General features: G+C 48.0%; 1 protein-coding gene across 3 annotated transcripts; it reads left to right on the plus strand.

Annotated features, from left to right (window-relative positions):
* Window positions 1–141: 141 nt before the first annotated feature.
* Window positions 142–21,755, plus strand: LOC126527158 (uncharacterized). Of its 3 annotated transcripts, none has more exons than XR_008611650.1 (2): window positions 142–1,078; window positions 1,846–2,095. XR_008611650.1 is itself a non-coding variant. In XM_050174910.3 (2 exons), the coding sequence occupies exon 2, from the start codon at window positions 19,576–19,578 to the stop codon at window positions 21,628–21,630; it is 2,055 nt and encodes a 684-aa protein (XP_050030867.1). In that variant the 5' UTR covers window positions 174–1,078; window positions 19,561–19,575; the 3' UTR covers window positions 21,631–21,755. The 3 variants fall into 3 exon arrangements, 2 of the variants coding, with proteins under 2 accessions (XP_050030867.1, XP_050030866.1); XM_050174910.3 differs by lacking the exon at window positions 1,846–2,095 and adding an exon at window positions 19,561–21,755 and having other exon boundaries at window positions 174–1,078; XM_050174909.3 differs by lacking the exon at window positions 1,846–2,095 and adding an exon at window positions 7,987–11,678 and having other exon boundaries at window positions 174–1,078.
* Window positions 21,756–21,868: the final 113 nt, after the last annotated feature.

Genomic DNA, 21,868 nt, shown 5'->3' on the forward strand with positions numbered 1-21,868 from the left:
ACTATAATTTAGAAAATGAAAGGATCAGTATAATATCAGTCTGCACCTATTTGTTATTTTTGTTCTATCAGACATCCGCAGATCTCTCCAGTAAATAAAATCAACTTTCCCTAATGTTTCTTTTTTATTACCGCAGTACATATAAATTTTTCTCCCCTGTTTCAGTTGTTTACAGATAGATGGTCAAGGCAATCGACCGAGGTGGGAATTAAGCCCGCACAGAAACACCATCAGACGTGAATTGTCCTGATGCAGCAGCGGCGCGTGTATTTCACACACCGACGTGTTCCACTGCTCATTATCTCCGTCACGATTCTTGCATCCGACAAAAGCCGAAGGTTTTGTTCTAAATCTCTACGCTGTGAAGAATAATGTTCCACGTCGCCCGACGGCATACAGCGTTCAGCAAACACGCTTGTTGGACGTCGCTCGCTACACCACTTCACTTTCGAGACAGGGCAATGTTACTTTCGTTTTCGCATCGGTGCGCCGGTGGCGCCATCCAACATCAGTTGCACAGACCGGCTGCTGCAAGGCGTCTGTACAAATATTTAGCGTACAATATTCGACTCAAAATTTAAACTTGAAATATTCACCCACACTTACTTTTCAAGTTGTCTGCACTACTATTGGAAAACTAGAAGAGAGAAAAAGAGAGAAACGCTGAACAGAAAAAAAAAAAAGAAAACACGCTGGAAATGTTGTTGATTCTGCACAAGTCTCGGAGGCGTAGCTGTGCGGCAGCTGTTTTCGGTCGCGTACGTGCGATGGCGACACGACATCCGCTGCTGCTGCGAATGGCGATGTCATGCCCCTCATTTCTGTGTTGTGTGTTGGGGTTGTTTTCTTCACTCGTCATTCATCAGCCTTTCCAGGGCGCTCTGCACGAGGCCGTCACGTTAGGTAGCGTTGCCAACCTCTTGCAGCACCTGTGCACACACGATGTAAGGCACGAATGAAGTCATGTAGCTTGGCATGGGCTCTCCGTGTTTAACTGAGTGCTCCGCGTGAAGACAACAGTGGCGAGCAAGTGAACCCCATTTGTAGTGCGTGGTAGCGGCTGTTTTCGCAGGTTCCGGTAAGTGTTGTCATAAATCGTCATCGCCTGCTCTGTCGTACAGTATCGGTACGCGTAGCCTTATTGACTCTTTCGACAATGATAGTGGTTAAAACTCGCTGTTTCTAGTTCCCAGCGCGACAGTTACAGTTAACACTGCCAGTGGTCGAGAGGAGGGTGGCTGTCGTGCGTGTTTTTGTCGTAGTGTCGCCCTTCTCCGTAAACGTTAACGCTGGTGCGACAATTCCGCGGCTCGTTATTATCTCGTCTGTTTAGTACTAGAATGTTTTTATATGTGATTTGTGACCTGCAGCCTTACCTCAGCTCTACTGCGGCGTTTGCCTCGCGTTTCGTCTCGAAATAACGGACCACGGCAACCACGCCTATCTCGGGGGGTGCTCGAACTGCTGTTGTCGCGTCGATGTTGCTGCCACGAAGCAACCGCGGCGCGCGTTTCAAATGTCATCAGTGACAAAACAGCGTGTTTCATGTTTTCTCATTCGCACAACTTATGATAACGCTGTTGAAGTAAACACTGTTGATTGTTAGCCTACGTAATCTGACGTTAATAAAGGGATACCAAAGGAAAATATAACTTGAGGTCTATTAGTAGATTACCCTGTTACAAGGACCAAGAGAAAAAGGGCTTTTATCGCAAAAAATATAAAGACTAAAGAAGGACAGGTGGCTTTCCTTTGCTTACCATCATGCGAAGGCGTCACACAATATGGCGGTATCTTCTCTGGCCTCCGTGTGTTGCCACCCTGAAACGTTTCTATCCCGAACAGTACACGTCTGCCTGCCCCTTCTGCAGCGACTTCGCCACTCTGTACCACACCTGACAATAACCCCTCCCACGCATTCTCCTATCATCTCATCTACATATTGCTTCTGGGAAGCTGCGCTGTCCAAATCGAGCCTCGAAGCCCAACGCCGGGTCATCGAGCGGGCTGAAGACGTCGCGCAGTTAGCAGGGGTCCTGGGCTAAGGACTGCTTCTAGCGAGCACTACCACCCAACCCCTATATAATAAAAGTTTTTACAGGGAAGCTGTATGTCGCTAGATTTGTTTTTTGCTGCATACGTCGAAGAAGTTCGCGTGGACCAAAAAATTGACATAGCTCTTCTCATTCCGCTCCGTGGCCTAGCCAGGACACTAATACGGGGGGGGGGGGGGGTATCCTGTAAAAGTATGTGTGCGCCTCTTTACTGTGACATCAGCATCGCCTAGCGACGTTATCAACAGTTGCGTTCTGGTCGTGCTATGCGTAGGACGCGTATTGTGCACACCGAGGAAGAGCAGCGTGCCCTCCAAGAGAGACGACGTGAGCAGAAGTGAGAATGGCCGCGAAGGCGACGGGAAGCCGCTAACGCCGAGCGTGCATCGGTCGACGGGCCTGGACCGTCTCGTAGCCACCTTCCGTCCGACGCAGAACAGCAGCGTGCCCGTGAAGATCGGCGTCCAGACGGAGGATGGCACCGTCATTGCAATGATGTGTACATCCCACTAGCTACGTCCGAGAAGAACATTGAGCGCTTCTGACTAACGTGTTCGGTTGGATCAATCCTGTCGACTCTCTGTCCATCGTCATTGTAGGGGATTTCAACATCGATCTGACCAGACCGGACGGAAAGTGGTTAGTAAAAAAAAAAAAAAAAACCTGCTGAATAGGCTCGGCATTCAATGCTATACACATGTCAATGTAACAACTACACGGCATCTGTCATGTACAGACTTGGCGTTTGCTCAAAATCTTTCCAGCATCGTCGTTCAGCCAATGGTCGTCTACCATATATATATATATATATATATATATATATATATATATATATATATATATATATATATAGTGTTCAACGCTGTCGAAAATGGTTTGAATATGCTTCATTCAGACAACCTTGGTGCTTCGTGTGTATTTCCCTTTTTGTGCGTGATGACGTTGCGGTGACGTCAGCTTAACAAGTTGTGGCAAGTTGTGTCAAACACCAATATTTTTTTGTTCATTGATTTAAAAGAACAATCTCCAAGCGTCTACATTCTGATATATCGGTAGCGTGGGATTTGAAATTGTATTTGAATATAAAGTTGCCCAACACCGTTCTTGAAATTCGGTGCTTGTATCGCTGTTAAACTCGCCAGTGATATGGTAGTTGTTGCGTGAAAGTTTTTCATGCTGTTCATGTTTGATGAGTCGTTTTGAGTGCCCTGGGTGAAGATTACCAACACGGACCCTCGGAGGCCAGAAATTCTATGTGATGTCACCAGCGAAAAGATGAAATTTCGCCTACGAGATAGCGAAATATTTTTATTTTATTTCTGTTTGTTGTTGTACACTTGCAGAGCTAATATATTCGGCATTCGGCCGCTGTTAATCATGTAAGCTATTATTTAAAAAGAAAAACCCTATGTGACGTTATCGTTGCGGGCGCCGTTGCTGCCAATTATGCCGTCGGTGCTTTCTAGGCTGTTTCCACCGCCCACGCGATTCTTTTCCTATCCTCCATTGGTGGTACCTGCCATGTTTGAGGTTCACAATCATCGTTGTCACATACGGTCTCTTTTGTGCCGCATGGTGAAGAATTGCACCTGACCACATTACCATAGTTGCGGCATAGTTGTCTGTGTCCCTTCGCTCGTCCTGTCGTGTAGCGCTGTTTTATTGCTCCTAATCATGAACCAACCAGCCCAAATGCGTACTCTTCTGGACATTACCATGTTGCGAAAAAATGTGCGATTCACATGTCATGTTCGTGCGCTGCAGTATTGCCTTTTGTTTCCTCTGAAGCACATGCACAGACGGCACCGCTCTCAGAGTCTGCGTGAAAGGCAACACGTTGCAGTAATTGCCAAACGCTGCTTTACGCGATATCGCAGCGGTAAGCGAGGCAGCATCCCACGTACACATTGCAGCAGTGACATGAGTTGAAGTGCCAGTGGTGGCGGCGGCAGTCAAAGTTGTTCCGCTCCCTAGTGCGATGTTGACGATGACGAGGCCTCCTAACCAGACCTAATGACGGCAAGATGTCGTTCACGACCGTCGTCGTTTGTGCAATGTAATGGACAGAAGGAATGGCAAATTGAGTTTGGAACGCTTAGCTGCAGTCTCTGTGACGTTTTCAAATGGATATTGAAAAGAAAACAGTTGCGAAATTAAAGCGCACTTGAACAGTTCATGCAATGCTTAGAACTGATAGACGGTTATCTATTATAGGTTATTAACAAAATTGATACCAAGAAAAGCCGAATGCGACCGCAGGCGGCACATGATTTGGTGTAGTGTTGCTGAAAACGTCTTTATTTTCAAAAATCAAATACTGGCCTCGAAGCTTAAATTGGTCTCGCACCTCCTGTATCAGGGAATCGGGGCAGGAATCGTTGACATACGAGAGGCGTGAATTAAAATGAAGTGGTGCGATTGGAGGAGGAGATTAACAGGCAGAACCTGTTATAGGCTGACGAAGGACAGAGTCAAGTGGAAATCGCTGGGAAAGATTGACGCGAAGTCTATCTGTGCTGAAGATATAGGCTGATATATACCAACGACGTCTATACTGTTTTTCTTTTCCTTCCCCGTTTCGTGTTACGCCTTCGTGATGCTGCTTTATTCATGATGCAACTGTGCTAACACGCGGTTCTCAATTATTCCAGGGTGATAGCTTCGTCACCATCGGCTTCAGAACAGAGAAGACTTACTCCTGCATCACGTTCTGACCGAGTATATTCACTACAATGCCACTTACCAGTTCTGGAGCATGAATAGTATAAAAGGAATCGAACGATATCCTAAAGAGATGACAGCGGACTAGTTGGTTTAACATGATTACGCCTAGAATGCGTGCAGAGAAATGCACCAAAGACGAGAACGCAATGCAAGCGTTGTGTTCTCTTGATAGTCATCACTTGTGTTCTCGTTTCCTTCCGTCGTCTTTAGTAAACATTGTATCATCGATCACTTCAAGATATTCGTTTATTATAGCGAAGCTTTATTTGCGAACACTGTCGGCCTTTGATGACCGTGACTGCTTCTGACGGCGGCGGCGCTTTTCAGAATAGCTGACGTGCAGAAAGTATAAGTAAAGAAATTACGTGTCCGATGGTGGCATCGAACTGTGAGGGTTCGTGGGACCGACAGCTCAAGCGACGGCGAGAGAAGCGTAGGTGGGAGGGACATTTATACGCGGCACGTTTTGTCACATATTGCAATTACCGACACATACTAACAGCAAGAGAAAATTGAGCTACGAAAACCACCAAATACACTATCCGAAACTTCGTTATCGCGAGCGGGCACCATTTCCATTCGATAACCGACTATCCCTACGCGCAGTCTGTCGGCGGTAGTCGTAAATCGCTCACTTGACTCACGCTGCTGCAGAGTCGTCGATACAGGAGGGGGCGGTACCATGACACCGGCACCGATGAGGCGACACAGTGGTGATGCCAGTGCTGAGGAGAGGGTCGTGCAGGACGGCCGGCTTCGAGTCCAACGAGCGGTCGTGCCTCGGACCCGCCTGAACTGATCGCGTACGCGCGTGGACTTCCAAGCAAGTATCGCCTCAGGTGCAGGCGCCGGAGCCGAGAGCACTGATCTCGCGCTCCCGCCAGCGCACCACCACACGCACTTCCTCTTCTTCGGTGTGCGTCGTTTCTTGGTCCCGTTGCCGCAGCACTATTATTGTCCGACCTCCTTGTTATAGCCCCTACTGGCAACACAACCTTGGTATGCCAGTACAGCCCGATGCCTAAACCACTAAATTTACTAGACGTTGTCGGCCACTACGCCAACGCCAACTAGCTCCTCGAAGCGATTGACGCGAGATCGCGTGCGCACTTCAATTTCCACCAGGCCACAGACGCAGGAATGAAACGGACGAAGCTACTGTCCTTCGCGTCGTATACTTCACCCTACATGCAACTCTCCTCTTCCTTCGACAAAAATCGCCTTCGTCGTCCTCGTGACCTCACTGCGTGGACGCCTTACAGTGCATCCGAATGATCTTCTGTTTGCATTTCGGCATAGCTTGTGAACGGTGTACGGCAGACACATCGCGTAATAATAAAGGTGTGACATGTGCGGTGCACGAAGCTTACACGTTGCCTAGGCTGACAATAATGAGTATGCTACACATTGTTTTACTTGTGTAGCATTGAAAGAGGCCATGACGCCAAATTTTCGAGAGCAACTTATGCATTGTGTATTAAACTCTACGTGTCCCATGGCAAGGTGTCAAAATGTGAGTGCGTTTTATTAAAAAAAGTTCGTATTTCAATTTATAAGTGTGGGAGTTGAACAGTAAAACAGTCTGGCGGCACGTGAGTAATGACGAAATGAGTGGGCACCCCCGGATATTTGTCGATTTCTTTGACCGATTGTTTTGGCAGTGGCGCTTAGAGAGTATTAAGTACAGAGAGGTGTACTCGTATAGTATATATAGCGCGCACAGAGAACCGAATGTATTGTTAGAATGTATAATTCTGGCGTTGGCTCTGCCCGAGTAAACAGATCCAGAAATGGCGTTTCTTGGATGCGTGTGGAGGCTTCGTTGCAATGGTACTGCGCATAACATTGAAAGAGAAATGCAAGAAACAACTCGGTGCGCTTCCACTCTGTGAAAAGGGATGACCAGCGAAACTGTTTGTGTGTGCCCCTTAATGGCAAACTGCACCTCCCTAGCGGGTCGTCCCGGGATTGTTCTATCTTCGGCATTGGCCCACGTACGGGGAGTTCTTAAAGGGCAACTCCGGCGTTTCTTTAACCACGTTGGGATATTGTCATTTTCAAATGGCACTGACAGTCCTGTCAGCGGTAGGGTGAATCAATTTGCTTACAAATTGATCAATGATTTTAAATAACCAATAAACGAGATACCGAAACCGAGACGGGTAGCTGATTCGTGTGACGGCACGATGAGTCGATGACGTCAGATCCTGCACTACCATAATGTAAGCACGCAGAACGCGTCCTAAACAGGCAGTGCACTTGGCGCTAATGCCGAAGAAGCGAAGCTGATGTCTCCTGACGGCACAGGAAGCTTTTACAGAGTTTCCGAACTAGACAGCGGCGATTTAGGCGAGTGCTTCAGCGGCAATGGTGGAGTAATCCCTGACGTCACAAACACAGGGTGGCCACTAGAAAGTCATGTGTCGGGAATGTAACCAATCTTTAAAATTCATTTTCAGAAAAACCAAATGACTTGCAACCATATAGTTTGGCACAGATAATCAGAGTGCAAAAGAGAACACATATTCAACATTTCATTAAGATCAGTGGACATCGAAAAATCGCCGGATTAACGCCTGCGTCACCTCCGCCGTGGGTAGGCCCGGCATTGCATTATGTTCGGGATTTTTTTCTATACGCGGACGCGACAGTGGGAAAAGTAGCCCTTAACAGCTTCGCTGTAAAAAGGACAATTGGAAATAATTGATAAATGAAACATCAGACGTTCGTGCATACAATGACAACCATTGGCCGGTACGAACAAGACATGGGATCCGAGGAAACTACGCACGCCAAATTACGTGATGCGGTAGCACAACAGCTGTTGCCTTTTCTTCTTCTTTTTGATAAATGAAGAAATAATACATAATGTATTCATTTAATTCAGACCTACTGATCTAGGCTCAGATGCGCTTCGCACTTAATCTTCACGAGTAAATACGACGGAAAAATCTGTAATACAAAAATAATTCCACGCTTTCTTCTACCTTTTCGAGCAGTGTATATACTACACGATTTGTGAGGTCCTCCAACACTGACTTCATAATCGTCGAGAGCTAGCGGTCTTGGCGAACGAACGCAAACAATTGGCCAGATTTTAGTTTTGATGCGTGCTTAATTATTAACTGTGCCGTGAAGGGTATTACCTTTTTTCGATACTGACACTTGGATTACTCCTTAAAAGGGTCTTTGGGCGCTCTCATTTCAGAAAATGATCGGCGGCATGGCGTCGAGGCCCAGTTACCTCGGTGGCATCCAACGTGAAATCCCCTGCGTGGATTTAGGACGGCTCGCAGCAGGGATCAAGAGCATCTCGCTGAAGTTTAAAGCCCACGGTGTAGACCTCGACGAGCCTTGCAGCAAGACTGTGGAGAACGCGAGTCGCTGCTGGATCACGTGGTACCTGCCCGCGCTGAACGAAGCGATGCGCGTCGCTTCAATGCACGTCTTCGAGCATGCTCCTGGCAAGTTCGCGCTCAGTTCGGTTCCGAACGCTAACTCGGAGTACGAGAACCCCGAGAGCACCCTCCTCGAAAGTGTCGCGTTAGTGTATTTGTTGCTGAAAGAGCACCGATGCATCACGCGTCTGGACGTGGGTGACACAGCAGTTTTGTTCTACTACTTCCCGTCGCTGCTTTGCAAAGCACTGCGGCAGAACAAAGGACTTAAACAAGTCCGACTTCGCCCCGATGACGCCAGAGGTATTTGGCGCGAAACGCACGCTTTGACTATCCTGTCTTCGGCCCTGACGAAGCTATCTGCAGGACTGGACGAGTTGGACATCAGCGAGCTCATGCCAACTGTCGAGTCCGTAGGAGGAATCGCCGACGCGGTTAAGAAAGGCAGCTTGCGCCGTCTCGTTATTTGTAACGGCTCGTCGAGCAAGATCGCGAGGAGATTGCTCCGTGCAGTCGGCTATTCTTCCTCTTTGACCGTGCTCGAAATCGGGGGTACCAAGACATTGCCGTTATCGAGCGCCGCTATCTTGTCCGATGCATTGAAGAGCAATACAATTCTCCGAAAGCTTTCCATAGAAAGAGTGGGAATAAACGCGGTCGGAACGCTGCTCAAATCCCTGGATAAGAACACAACTTTAGAGGAGCTGGCACTTCTCTACTCGTATAACGCACCGGAGGCCATCCTGTGGGACGGGTTCGAGGCACTACGTGTGAACCGTGGACTAAAGTGCCTGAAGCTCGTCCATCTTAACATGGTCAACAGTTGCGCCCTAATTATCGCGGATATTTTGCTAAAGAACGAGTCCCTTCAAGAAATATGTCTCTCCGAGAACCCCATCACCGATCTCGGCGCTCGCGCTCTAGCCAAGGCCTTGCAGCAAAACTCGACCTTAAAGCGCCTGGACATCTCTGACTGCAGGCTGAACTGGCAAGGGTTGTCAAGCTTTATAAAATTTATCTCGCACAACACTGCGATCGAGTGCGTTCGACTCGGTTTCGTCGACGTTCCTGAGACTTGGACGCCGAGTTCGCCCCTTACCGCGAGCCTATGCGCTCGCCTGGATGTAACGTGGAATACGCGCGGTCTCGAAGAATGGGCCTTGTCGATACGACAAGGGGAGCACCACTTTCCTCGACTTTGCGTCGGCTGGACAGCGGATGCCAAGTCGTCTGGCGTCGTGCAGTGGTTCGACGCAGTGCGCGCCAGCGGCATTTCGGTCACAGAACTCGTCATCAACTGTCCCGGAACAGTCGCTCAGGAGTGCGGCGAAGCCGCGGTGTCCTTTCTAGAGAACACCAGTTCTTTGAAGAAGCTTACCGTGGAGACCGTCGACAACTCCTATAGCTACGTGACCGCCATCATCCGGGGCCTTGCTCGTAACAAGAGTGTCAGGGAGGCCATATTTCACCAGTCCCTCCACATAGACCAGGACGTCAAAGCCTTGCGAGAACTCATGCGCACGAACCGTACCTTGCATCGCCTGGCGTTCAAAGCTCACTTTCTCAGAGAGCACGCCGTCCGCTCTCTGGCACGTGCTTTAGAGGACAACTTTGTTCTTCTCGCTTTCGACTTGGAGTACTCGCCTTACGTCACCATGCATCCGATCCTGAGCATCCTCGACAGGAATCAGTCGCTTCTTAATCGTGCCGTCGACTGCGTGTTGAGCTCCTCGCCGGAAGCGGAGTCGATTCGGGCCTTGCGCCTTCTCTGCGAATGCGAATCGCTACTCGATGCTGTTGCTGACGTTTCGGGCAAGGGACGAGAGGAATGTAGGAGCCTAGTGCAGGAATCAGTTCGCCGCCTACAGAGCGTGCCGTAAAATTAGCGACGTCAGAAGTGCTGTGGGGAAGTTGTGTGGAATAGGAAGTGCCAACTGACTAGCGTGATTTTTTTGGGAAAACATTCACTCCACCCTGTTTATAGTACGCATATGATTTCCTTTGAAATATTCCTTGAAGTTCCTCTTCCTCTGCCCGGCATCCCCTCGCCCCCCCCCTTCCTCCCCCCCCCGCTCCACGCCGAGAAAATAATGGATGTAATTTAATTGCGGTTCAACCGAAAATATGCCGAATGCCACAGAAGATCTGTAGACGCGTGACAGAACTTCTAAGATTTGTTCCATTTAAAAGCATAAGTCAAAATCTACTGACTGTTGGTTTGCGAATTTTCGATTTATGCCGTCAATCCTTCAATAAGAATCGACAAGAATCGCAAATTTTCAGAAAACGAGACTGTCAAGTTTACAACTCTGTAACTCAGCAATTCGAAACGACATCACAGTTTAGTGAATTGCACCTAATAGCACATCTAAACGGGACAAAGTTTTGTATCATACATGGCTCTGAAGTAAGTGACTATTATGTGAGAGCTATTGCGAAACCGTTGTAAACAGTGTAACGAACTCGCGTGAGATATAAATTGACATATTAGATTTCTTTCGCTTTGCACGCTTTAACAGATACAGCTGATAGACCTGCGATATCTGTCATTGGTGCAGAGCTACGGATGTGTTAACTTAAAGGGACCCTAAAGGGAAAATGATTTCTTCTGCATCAGTAAATTACCGTTCTACAACACCAAAAACACCACTCTTACAACGATACGACCTTTGGAAAGCCAGAAAAAAGCGCAAGAACGAAATACGGGTGGCGACGCCTACTTAAGTTCCCGCAGCTGGGGGCTGTGACGTCTTGGATTTTGATGGCATCTTCTAGGGCCTACTAATTATAAATAGCGGCACAGATTGACTACATTGTGTTCTAAAGGAACCAAATATTACACATGGCAAGTTTCGGGAACCTTTATTCAGCCAACGCGGCCCAAATGCGAAAACATACTTTGGAATCCCTGACGTCACGCTGACGTAACGGCACTGGGGTTTCGGCGCGAAATTCAAGTACTGGTACTTGGACCTTCATTTTCTCATCTAATAATCAACTATTTTTTTTTATATGACTGCCTGCAGGGTTCTCAAACAGTGCTTCATTAGTCTAAACTTATTTATTGTTGCGCTTTAGTGTCCCTTTAAGGCTTCGATATTTTTCAAACTTACCAGTGTTTGAAAGTTCACCTTGAAAAATTCAGACCCTAAATCGAAGTTCTGCTTGCAACAGTCACTAGAACATAACTTTATCTCTGATATGTAACAAATTTCATTAACATCCACCCAATGGTAGTCTCAGAAAAGCGTTTCTGTGTTTTACATGTATCTTAATAGGCGCCATCAGACTGTGGCCCGAGCTAAAGCTTCCTCTTAAAGCTCGCAGTTGGGCTGCTCTATATGGTCAGAAAACAAATGGCTCAGAAATGTAGAATTGCGAATATGAATGACGTTCAGGAGTGTAGCCCACAGTGCCTATTGGTAACACTCATAAGGACAGCGTGAGCGGAGCACACAAAATAAATAAATAAAATGGTTCTTCCTTTATTTTTTTACTTCGACTGCTGCGTTTGCGTTACATCGTTACATACGGAGAGCAGACGCATAACTCATGCTCGCGTCATGGCTCGTAAAAAGATTCGCATTACGGTCCACGAACTTGACCTGGGCGCCGTTCGAGCCCCAGGAGGGCTCCAACGCATTGTCTTGGGCATTATCGAGTTATTCCGCCGTGTTGTCGAATTTGGTAATGGCGGAATTTTGTAGCTAATCGCACAGGCCCAGTGCGTTGCTATGGCTCTATGATTGCCAAAAAATGCCGCTATTACGAATGCGACAATATGGCAGAATCTGATAATTTCCAGAATAGCACCCCTGCTCAAGCCCCGAGTGCCACTTGCAGGGGCGCTGCGAGCGCTGCTCACCTATGCTTACCTAATTTCACTGGAACTGGACTTTATGCTCGGATTACGTCAGGGGTGCTCGCATCTGTCGTCTGCTAAAGTCCGGGCGACGCATGCGCATGCCTGCCAGATTATTTTCCGCTCGTTCGGTTTAATTATCTACACTAGTGCACTTCTGACGGCCCATCGAAAAAGCTCTGCGGTCTTTCTTCCTTTAAATTTCATAAGACGCTCTATTTCTCAACGACAGCGTTTGCAGTGCCGGAAGACGGGGCTCGGTCCAGCGCGTTGCGAACGTTTCGTGCGCGGTTATAGACCCTACTACAGGTGAATAATCAAAGTATAAATGTGAGAAGCAGGTTAGAACAGCCGATTTAATGACCATAGATGTATTTCCTGGGGTGCAACAAGCATGCAATAAGTCTTGCCACACGTAAGTTCTACAGCATTTAACTTGATTTTGCTTTGTCAGTTTGCTTTGTCATGGTTTACTCTGATTTGCCACGACTAGTATAGTAATGCATCCAATTTTCACATTTGTCGGCTAAAGCGACCGGTAGTATACAGCACGACAGCTGAGCAACACTGAAATTTTATTTCTGCGCATTTCAACGCAATTCACTGACTTTCAGGCTTATAGTGTTTCAGTTATGACAGGTTTCTTCAGCAAAGTTGACACAGCTGCTCGGCCCAACGTTTTGGGCTAGACGTTCCTTTGAGGTCGTATATGGCCGCAGCCAGCAAGAAGCCGAAGCCTCATTAGTCATGTGGAATACACTGAAACTATTATCATAGTGGACACACTAGGATAATTGTCACGTGGACACACCGCAAGCACATTCATAGGACACACTGAAAACTCAATCCTCGAGATTCATAGTAGGCTCGCGGTGTTTTGTTTATGCGGCGGTGCTTTGTGAACTGACGAAGGTTATGGTTGTGTCTGTACTTGGACCAAAAAGGTTCGGAACCTCGTGCTGTATAATGTACTCTACTGTTCCTTTTCAAGATAGCTCAAGTTCAACTCTATTGGTTAGACTTTAACCTAGACACTCCAACTGGCGCTGTAGAGGAGTGTTATATGGGTTCAATTCGAAATAGGTATGTCCAAGAACCTACGTCTATGACGTGTTTCCAGCTTCAGCCGCATGCAACCGGCGAATGCACAGCACATGCAGTATGCGGCGCGCGGTGACGGTGTTATCGCCCTTGGACTTTATACGGAACATGACGACGATGGCGACGACGACGGCATCATTGTGCCTGGAGTGTCCGCCTGGAGCTTCCCTGTAAAAATGTTCGCATGCCAATGGTTTCCGGAAGAACGCGCAGAAGATTTGGAGAAGCGTCAGTGCTAGGCAGTATAGAGAAGATGCGTGTATCTCAGATACCATTTTAAATACACTTTGGGTATCTTGTATCTGTATCATCATACGTCTGGGAAGGCGTGTATCAGTATCTGTATTTCGGATACATGAAAGAATGTTTCGTGTATCTTAACGAGATACTGCTATCGCAACATCAGCATGCTAAATTATAAATGTTGGCTAAACTGCGCTTCTCAAGCTGATACTGCTGCCACAAAGTTGCCTTAATAAAGCTAATGGCAGCGACATTTTACCTATCTGCCAGATCCCTGCAGAAAGGGCAGGCAGAAAAACTCCACAGGGTAAAACTCCACAGCGGTATTTGCGCTATCGTGCAGAGGCTTCTTACTGACGTTCTCTTAATTAGATGGCGATACGATAGTTGGCTGGCAAGCAAAGCAGCGACTCCAATCAACTACAAAAGTGACAAGCAAAAGCCGCTGACAGCGCAGCGTATAAAGAGCTTTCATGTTAAGCAACTAAAGCAACCACAATATTTTTTGTCAGCATGAAAATAATATGCTTTGAGTAAGAAAGTGGAGAGCTTTGAGGTAACAGATATCTCATTGAAATGAAACAAGTTGGATCGTAGTTAAGAAATTTCCAAGCAAAAATTTTTGTGCATACGCGTTTGCTGCTTCACTACACGGACCTATAATAAGAAATTTGCGAATGTATCGTGGAATTTTAAGATACAAATGCAAAGTATCGTATCGGATACAATAATTGCAGTAGTTTGTTGTATCTGTATCTCAAGTACTTGTTGCCGGAGCATCTTGTCTCGTATCATCATACAATTGCAAAGTATCTTTGCCCAGCCCTGATAAGCGGCCAAGTTCGTTTGGGTATTGAAGGGGCAGACAGCAGCTCACAACATGAACCGAGATAACCCCGCTGATGGAATGACTCCTTATCGTAGTGGATAAAACAAGCCATGTTTTTTCTCATTAAGCGTATATTTATATATTTAATTAATCACTAAAGGTCGCGAAAAATGCCCTTCGGCGACCCACGCGGGAGAAACATGAAGCTGCATAACATGTCCATCACGTGACATTCTACTATTGTACGTGGTTCCTGGTGTTTTTATTAGGATTGAAATGCAGTATACTTTCGTATTATTATTCCCTAACTTACAATGTGCAGATAAGCCTTCGTTTGTAGTGAGCAGAAAAGTGGCGCTGCCTTCGCCTTCGTTTTCAATGAATTCGCTTGGCTCGTCTGTCTACAGAACGAGGACGCGGAGGCCAGCCATTAATGATGCAGACGTGTGCTTTGGGAAGGGGGGTAACGCGGCACACGTATAGGAAATGTCAGTAGAACAACGCGAGCTTATTGCAGCAGCTTTTTATTTTCAAAAGTGGTTGAAAAAGTGAAAATGTAGGCGGTTAACCGCAGTTACGCTCATTCCTATGCAAACGGAACGATGCACGGCTTTCGCACTTTGCGAGGCGGGCTATCGACATCGCTCTCACTTCTCAGCGTTGCTGGAGGAGGGACTCTTACTTTTTCAGAGGCGACTCAGACCGAAAAATTCGGCTTATTAATTATCCTCGCGCTTTCCGAAGTAAACGCTGCAGATGTAAACACTACCGAGGGTGAGCTCTTCGCTGCGCCAGAAAAAAACTAGCTCCTTAAAAATCGGTTGCCAGTCCCTTTAATAGAACTAGCGGGGAATAATAATAATAAGTAAATAAATCGGGGTGTTTTGGTCTGGTGGTATGCGGCTGATGCGCGGGTCGGTGCAGTGGCCGATGATGCATTGCGATCGTCACACTGAAAGGCTTAGACGACAGAATAATAAGGTAGGGAAGCTGGGAACAGCGCGGCTCCTGAGAGAAGCTGCTGGGCAGCGGACCAAGCTTATTATCCACGTCCAATGAGAAGAACCACGGAGTGAAAAATTACAAAGTTGTCTGGCGGCTTGCGTCTATAGCTTTGGGCTACGCGGTGATTTTGTGCCTTGCAGCCGCTTTACCAGGCTGACCCATGCGTGCGTCAACAGGTTATAACGCCACTTTACCACTGCCTGCGATTTTTGTAATGGGTAGAGGAGCCCTTGCAGAGCGAGATAAAACTTTATTATGTCCTTGGTTGGGTCCAGGGGTGGCGGGGGTCGGGAGACTAACCCCTAATCCTCCCCCCCCCCCCCCCCCCCCTTCCTCAGACAGCGGCCAGTCCTTGCTTTCTGGCGGCGTCTTCGGCCATCCGGACGTCCCAGAACTGCTCCTCTGGGTCCAAGCTGAGCAGAAAAGTCTCCCACTGCTCGGCCGTAGTTGTGATGTGTGTAGTGTTAGTGCGGTAGGTGTTGGTGGGTGAAGCTCCGGGGCATTGCCAGATGATGGGATTGGGGTCAGCGCGGGCCACGCACGCTTTGCAGAGTGGGCAGTATGCATCGGGGTAAATGCGGTTGTATAGCACGGGATTCGGGAAAGTTCGCGTCTGAAGTAGTCACCAAGTGGTGGATTGAGATTTATTCAGTGTTTTGTGTGCGGGGGTGGGGGTGGAAGGGGGGTAGCGTAACCGCTCTCTGCGGTAGTGGAGGAGAATTTTTCTGAACGTGACCATTCGGTCCCGCGTGTGACCGCGATGGAGAACAGAGGGCTGGTCGGGATCGGAAGGCGCAGGAGAAGTATGATGCGCCCGGTGTGCGAGAGCTCGGCGGCATCGCAGGCGGCTTCGTTTCCAGCCAGACCCGAGTGACCAGGGGCCCAGATGATCTGGACGCGGCGTTGCCTTGAGGGAGGAGTGCCAGAGAGACAAACATGGGCACCAAAAAGCCAAGCTCCGTTTGCCGCGCGTTAAGAAGTGATCATATCAAGATCGGATATAAATTGTAATTTCTTGTGCGTTTTTACAGGACGACAAACGTTACTGATGAAGCATAGCGCGACAGACCTTACTGACTACATGTTAACACGATAGGGTGAAGGGCCCCTTGTCGAACCACGCATACCAACCACTCTTCTACCACCAAAGTTGCTCATACCTTGTCTTTCATTCTTTACAAACTTATTCCTCGGAATTTTGAGAACGGCAGCCTACAAACAAATGTAATGAGAAAAAGAAAAAAACACCGACAGCGCGTATCATTTATGATAGCTCTTCTCAGACTGAAATATTAAAAGTGAGAAACAATAAGAGGAGATCGGCCCACGCAAGAGGCCGCATTTCTACCAGAAAGCTTGCCTTCGTGCATATATAGCGATCGCCGCCAGCGTTTCCCGGTAAACGTTACGGCTACATAAGCTGCAGTTGCCGGGAAGCACGAAAATCAGTCAGGAGTCTTTGAATGCTATCGCATTCCGCTCTTAAAGGCGAAGCTTAAACGCCCTCCAATTTTTGTGGATTGCCATGTGCTGTACTGCAACACGAGTAGCAGCGTGGTGTTGCCTATGAAGGTCGACAAAAGTTAAGTATTATTACCTCTATAGCAGCGGATCAATTGCCGAGCACAAATGCTTGAACCTTTCAGGGAGGCGTGCTGTACGCACGCGCCTTCGTTGCGCGCAGAGCGCAACTATTGCCGCGGTTTCGTCGCTGGAATCGTTGAGACCGATCAATACCAGGCTATCGGCATCAAGGACCCTTTCGGCTTCATAAAACACCTCGATTCGACGCCACAGCACCAAGCGAAAGTTCCGTCGTGACCCTGGATATCGTTGCCATGTTTGTTTATTTGGGCAGTCTTCCCAGCACAAGCAACGCATATTCTGGACTTGCGGATGCTCGCGGCCAATTTTTCTAGGCTATTAAGTGGAAGCAGCGTGGGTGGAGTTTCGCACATGTATTCCTACGCAAAGCAGTGCGGGCGAGTGTAGCGCCAGTTTTGGTTTTGGCTTCTCCGAGCTTGCATAGCTCGTTTACTTTATTACACGGAGTGAATTTCTAAGGTTAACCGATGTTTATAGACATCTCATTCGTATCGAGTTCCGAATTTCTAGTGAGGAGAAATCGGCAGCTTCATGTAGCCAAAACGTGTAATTGTTTTACAGGGACGTTGGCGGTAACGTTGCTTGTTGCGGCACATCTTGATATTCCTCTTACAGCGAAACTGTTCAGAGGAGTTCCACAATGGCTGTCGTGCAGCAGTCTCATTGTCGACATCGTATGTTAGTAAGTGAAAAGCGATAAATACGCAGCCAGAGTCATAGCTCTGAAGTGGCCGAAAGACCACGCCACCGTCGAGAACGCGGAACCGACGCCAGCATTCATAGAGTTTCTCACTACATTACCTAGAGGGAAATCTGGCGCTGCTGCGCTGTGGTATGCATGTGAATGTCGGTATATTGTGACTTTGGATTGGCATCGTTCTTGGAGAACCCGGACACCTTGAAGACGCGCTTGGAAAGCACCGTTCCGTCTGTCACTATGATTCATTTTCTACTAAAACAGCACGTAAAAAGCTGTTTTAGCTTTATTATTACGCAAAAACATGTTTTAACTATGAGAACTTGTTATTGCGTGTACGATTATATGCTACGTAAAAAGTATCAGCGGGCCTCTAAAGTTGGAGGACAGACAAGGTTCGCGCTCGCATTGAAACAGTTCGTCGTCTGTTCTTGCTTTTCTTCGCTTGGTCATGCATTGTAGGTGAGTAAAGATGTAATATGCGTGAATGGAAACATTTTATGAAGATTTTACTTTGAGAACGCGTTATTTGTGTAGCCATATTTACGTTTTAGACGAAGCCTCTTACAACACCAGCCAACACAAGCTTCGAAGACACATATACCGTCATTCCCATGACGGCGCGGTGCCCCCTTAAGAAACTCCCATAGACGGTGGCGCCAGACTTTCCTCTAGGTGATATGGTGAGAAACTCTATGTCGGCATCGGTAACCCTAGAACAGGATAAATAAACTCGTTTTTTACCTCGTTTCACAACGCCGATGGTTGTGAGCTTCAGATCGGGTCGCCTAGGTCCCGCGTAGACGTTGCAAAAATTTGTTTTTTCGCGCTTCGACATCCATTTATTGCTGAGGCTGGTTATCAGACTGTTGACCGGTGTTGACCGCTGGGACAACACTCCACGAACATTCGCCACCATTGAGCTTCCTACATGGTGGAAACTCTATGTTCGCCAGAAGACAGGCGCACTATTTTGCCTTTGAGGAATGCAGAAAATGTGGGATCGTCTCGCATTTTCAAAAACCTGAAAGGGCAAACTAAGAAAATACAAATATATCCGGTTTATTGGTGAACGTTAAGTACCGTTTCAAATTACTTGCTTTAGAAAACGAGATAAACAAGTTTTTTGTTTTCGACGTTCGAAATCATAATCACTGTCGCGGTTATACCTGTGGCAGCGCATCCACCAGTGCACTTCAGTGTCGTAGCCTTCGCTTCGCAAGTCCGCGAGTGTAGCAGGGTCAAAAACAACTGATCTCAATAATAACAACAAAACAGCGTGTATACTTTTCCCTCAGTGGGAGGTTAGACTAAGCCACGGCTGATTTTATCATTTATTTCTTGATGTAGCGGCTGATGTTGGAGGCCGCTTAATCTGAGCTTTAGAGCTCAGATTCTGAGCTTTCAGCACAGTTGAAATCGTTAAGTAGCGGCAGCAAGAAACGTTCGTTTTGGTGCAAGCAGCCAGAGCTCCCCACTGCCTGCGCTCCTCATCATGCCAGCATTGTGACAGAGAGTGGTCGCGGTCATCGAGTGAGGTCTCGTCATGCTTGCCTGTGGGCGCGTGACACGATACCACGCTTGTTTCGTTAGTAAGCGAATGTTTACCCCAAGTTGTACGGCCTAGAAAACTACGAAACTTGATTCTTGTTACTGTGTAATAGGTTGCTATTGTAAGAATGCTTGCGCTTCTGGCTGACAGTGCGACTCTTTTTTTTTTGTTATTAACTCAAGTCAGACCATTAGAGCTAGGCTGTGTTATGATTCGCACCACAACTTTACGAGTGAATGCGACGGACAAACTGGTAAGAAAAATTTTGTTTTCTTCTACATTTTCGAGCAGCACGTGTACTCTCCGATTTGTGACGCCCTCCATCACTTATTTCGTTATAGTCAAACACTAGCAGTCTCGGCCAACGAGCACGGATCAATGACCAGATTTTGATTTTGATGCATGATATACTGTTGTGAATGGTATAAACGTATTTCGGCGCTGCTACTTTGATTACGCCTAATGAGGTATGTGGTCGTTCTCGTTTCAGAAATTGAACGGCGGAATGGCGTCGGGGGCCAGCGATCTCGGCGGCATCCAAAGCGAAATCCCCTGCGTGGATTTCGGACGGCTCGCAACCAGGCTCAAGAGCATTTCGCTCAAGTTTAAAGCACGCGGCGTAGACCTAGACAAGCCGTGCAGCAAGACTGCGGACAACGCGAGCCACTGCTGGATCACGTGGTACCTGCCCACACTGAACGAAGCGATGCGCGACGCTGCGATGCACGTCTTCGAACATGCTCCCGGCAAGTTAGCTCTGAGCTCGGTTCCAGACGCCAACTTAGATCACCAGAACCCCGAGAGCACCCTCCTCGAAAGTGTCACGCTAGTGTATTCGCTGCTGAAAGAGCACCGATGCATCACGCGTCTCGATGTGGGTAACACAGCAGTTTTGTTCTGCTACTTCCCTGTGCTGCTTCGCAAAGCACTGCGGCAAAACAAAGGACTTGAACAGATCCGAGTTCACCCCAATGACGTGAGAGGTGTTTGGAGCGAAACGCGCGCTTTGACTATCCTGTCGTCCGCCCTGGCTAAGCTGTCTCCGGGACTCGATGTCCTGGAAGTTAACGAGCTCATGCCGACTATCGAGTCGGAAGGAGGTGTCGTTGAGGCAGTTAAGAAAGGCAGCTTGCGCCGTCTCGTTATCAGGAACGGCACATCGAGCAAAATTGAGAGGAGGTTGTTCCGCGCCATCAGGTATTCTTCCTCCTTGAGTGTGCTCGAAATCGAGGGCACCAGGAAACTGGCATTATCGAGTGCCGTCATCTTGTCGGATGCGTTGAGGCATAACAAAACGCTCCGAAAGCTTTCTATACAGTGGTTAGAAAGAGACGCGGTTGGAACGCTGCTCCAATCACTGGAAAGAAACACTACCTTGGAGGAGCTGGCACTTGTCTACTCGTACGACGAACCGAACTCCATCCTTTGGGAAGGCTTCGAGGCGCTACGTGTTAACCGTGGCCTTAAGTGCCTGAAGCTCGTGGGTGTTAACTTGATCAGCAGCTGTGCGCTAATCATCGCGGATATTCTGAGGGAGAACGACGCGCTTCAGGAAGTCTGCTTGTCCGAGAACAGCATCACTGATCTCGGTGCTGGCGCCCTAGCCAAGGCCTTGCAACAAAACTCAACCTTAAAGCGTCTGGACATCTCTGACTGCACGCTGAGTTGTGACTCCTTGTCGAGCTTCGTAGAATCGTTCTCTCTCAACACCACAGTCGAGTGCGTTCGTCTGGGCGCTGTTGACATTCCGGAGACTTGGACGCCGAGTTCGCCCCTTACTGCTAACCACTGTGCTCGCCTAGATGTAACGTGGAACGTACCTTGTCTCGAAGACTGGGCCGCGTCGCTACGAGAAAGGGAATACCATTTTTCTCGACTTTGCGTTGGCTGGACTGCGGATGCCAAGTTGTCCGGTGTCGTTAACTGGTTCGACGCATTGCGCGCGGGCGGTGTTTCTCTCACGGAACTTGTCATCAACTGTCCCCGAGCAGTCTCTCAGGATTGCGGCGACGCTGTGGTGTCCTTTCTAGAGAGCACTAGTTCTTTGAAGAAGCTTCGCGTGGATTTGGAGGACCACTCCTACAGCTACGTTGCTGCCATCATACGAGGTCTGGCCCGTAACAGAAGCGTCTGCGAGGCGAAATTTTGCCAGACCTACATCATAGACCGCGTAGCCAAAGCGCTTCAAGAACTATTACGTAGAAACCGGACCTTGCAACGTCTGGCGTTCAAGTCTTGCTTTTTCAGAGGGCATGCCATCCCATCTATAGCGCGCGTTTTAGAGGACAACTTTGTTCTTCTATCCTTTGACTTTGACGACCCGCCTCTCGTGAGCATGTATCCCATTCTGAGGATCACCGACAGGAATCAATCGCTTCTCAATCGTGCCGTCGAATGCGTGTTGAACTCTTCCGTGGACGAGGAGTCTATACGGGCCCTGCGCCTTCTCTCCACAAGCGACTCGCTGCTCGATGCAGTTGCTGACGTTTCGGGCATTGGAAGAGAGGAATGCAGGAGCCTAGTGCAAGAATCAGTTCGCCGCCTACAGAGCGCGTTGTAAAATTAGCGACGTCGAAAGTGCCGTGGTGAGGTTGGGTAGGATAGCAGGTGCCAACTTACAAGCGTGGTTTTTGGGGGAAACATTCACTCCACCCTGTTGATATATGTGACTTATTTTGTAGCGTTCTTTGATGTTTCTCTGCCCCTCTCCCCCAGTTGAAAATACAACAAAACACGAAAAAAAAACCATGCACGACATGCGCGTGCGTTTCAACAAAAAAGTTTGCCGTGTGCAACAA

This window comes from Dermacentor andersoni, chromosome 9 (genome assembly GCF_023375885.2).
Source record: "Dermacentor andersoni chromosome 9, qqDerAnde1_hic_scaffold, whole genome shotgun sequence".
In the NCBI taxonomy this organism is placed as follows: domain Eukaryota; kingdom Metazoa; phylum Arthropoda; class Arachnida; order Ixodida; family Ixodidae; genus Dermacentor; species Dermacentor andersoni.

Bases quoted from the DNA above. Each gene is read 5' to 3' on its own strand.
- LOC126527158 (XM_050174909.3), top strand. From the start codon at position 7,990: ATGATCGGCGGCATGGCGTCGAGGCCCAGTTACCTCGGTGGCATCCAA.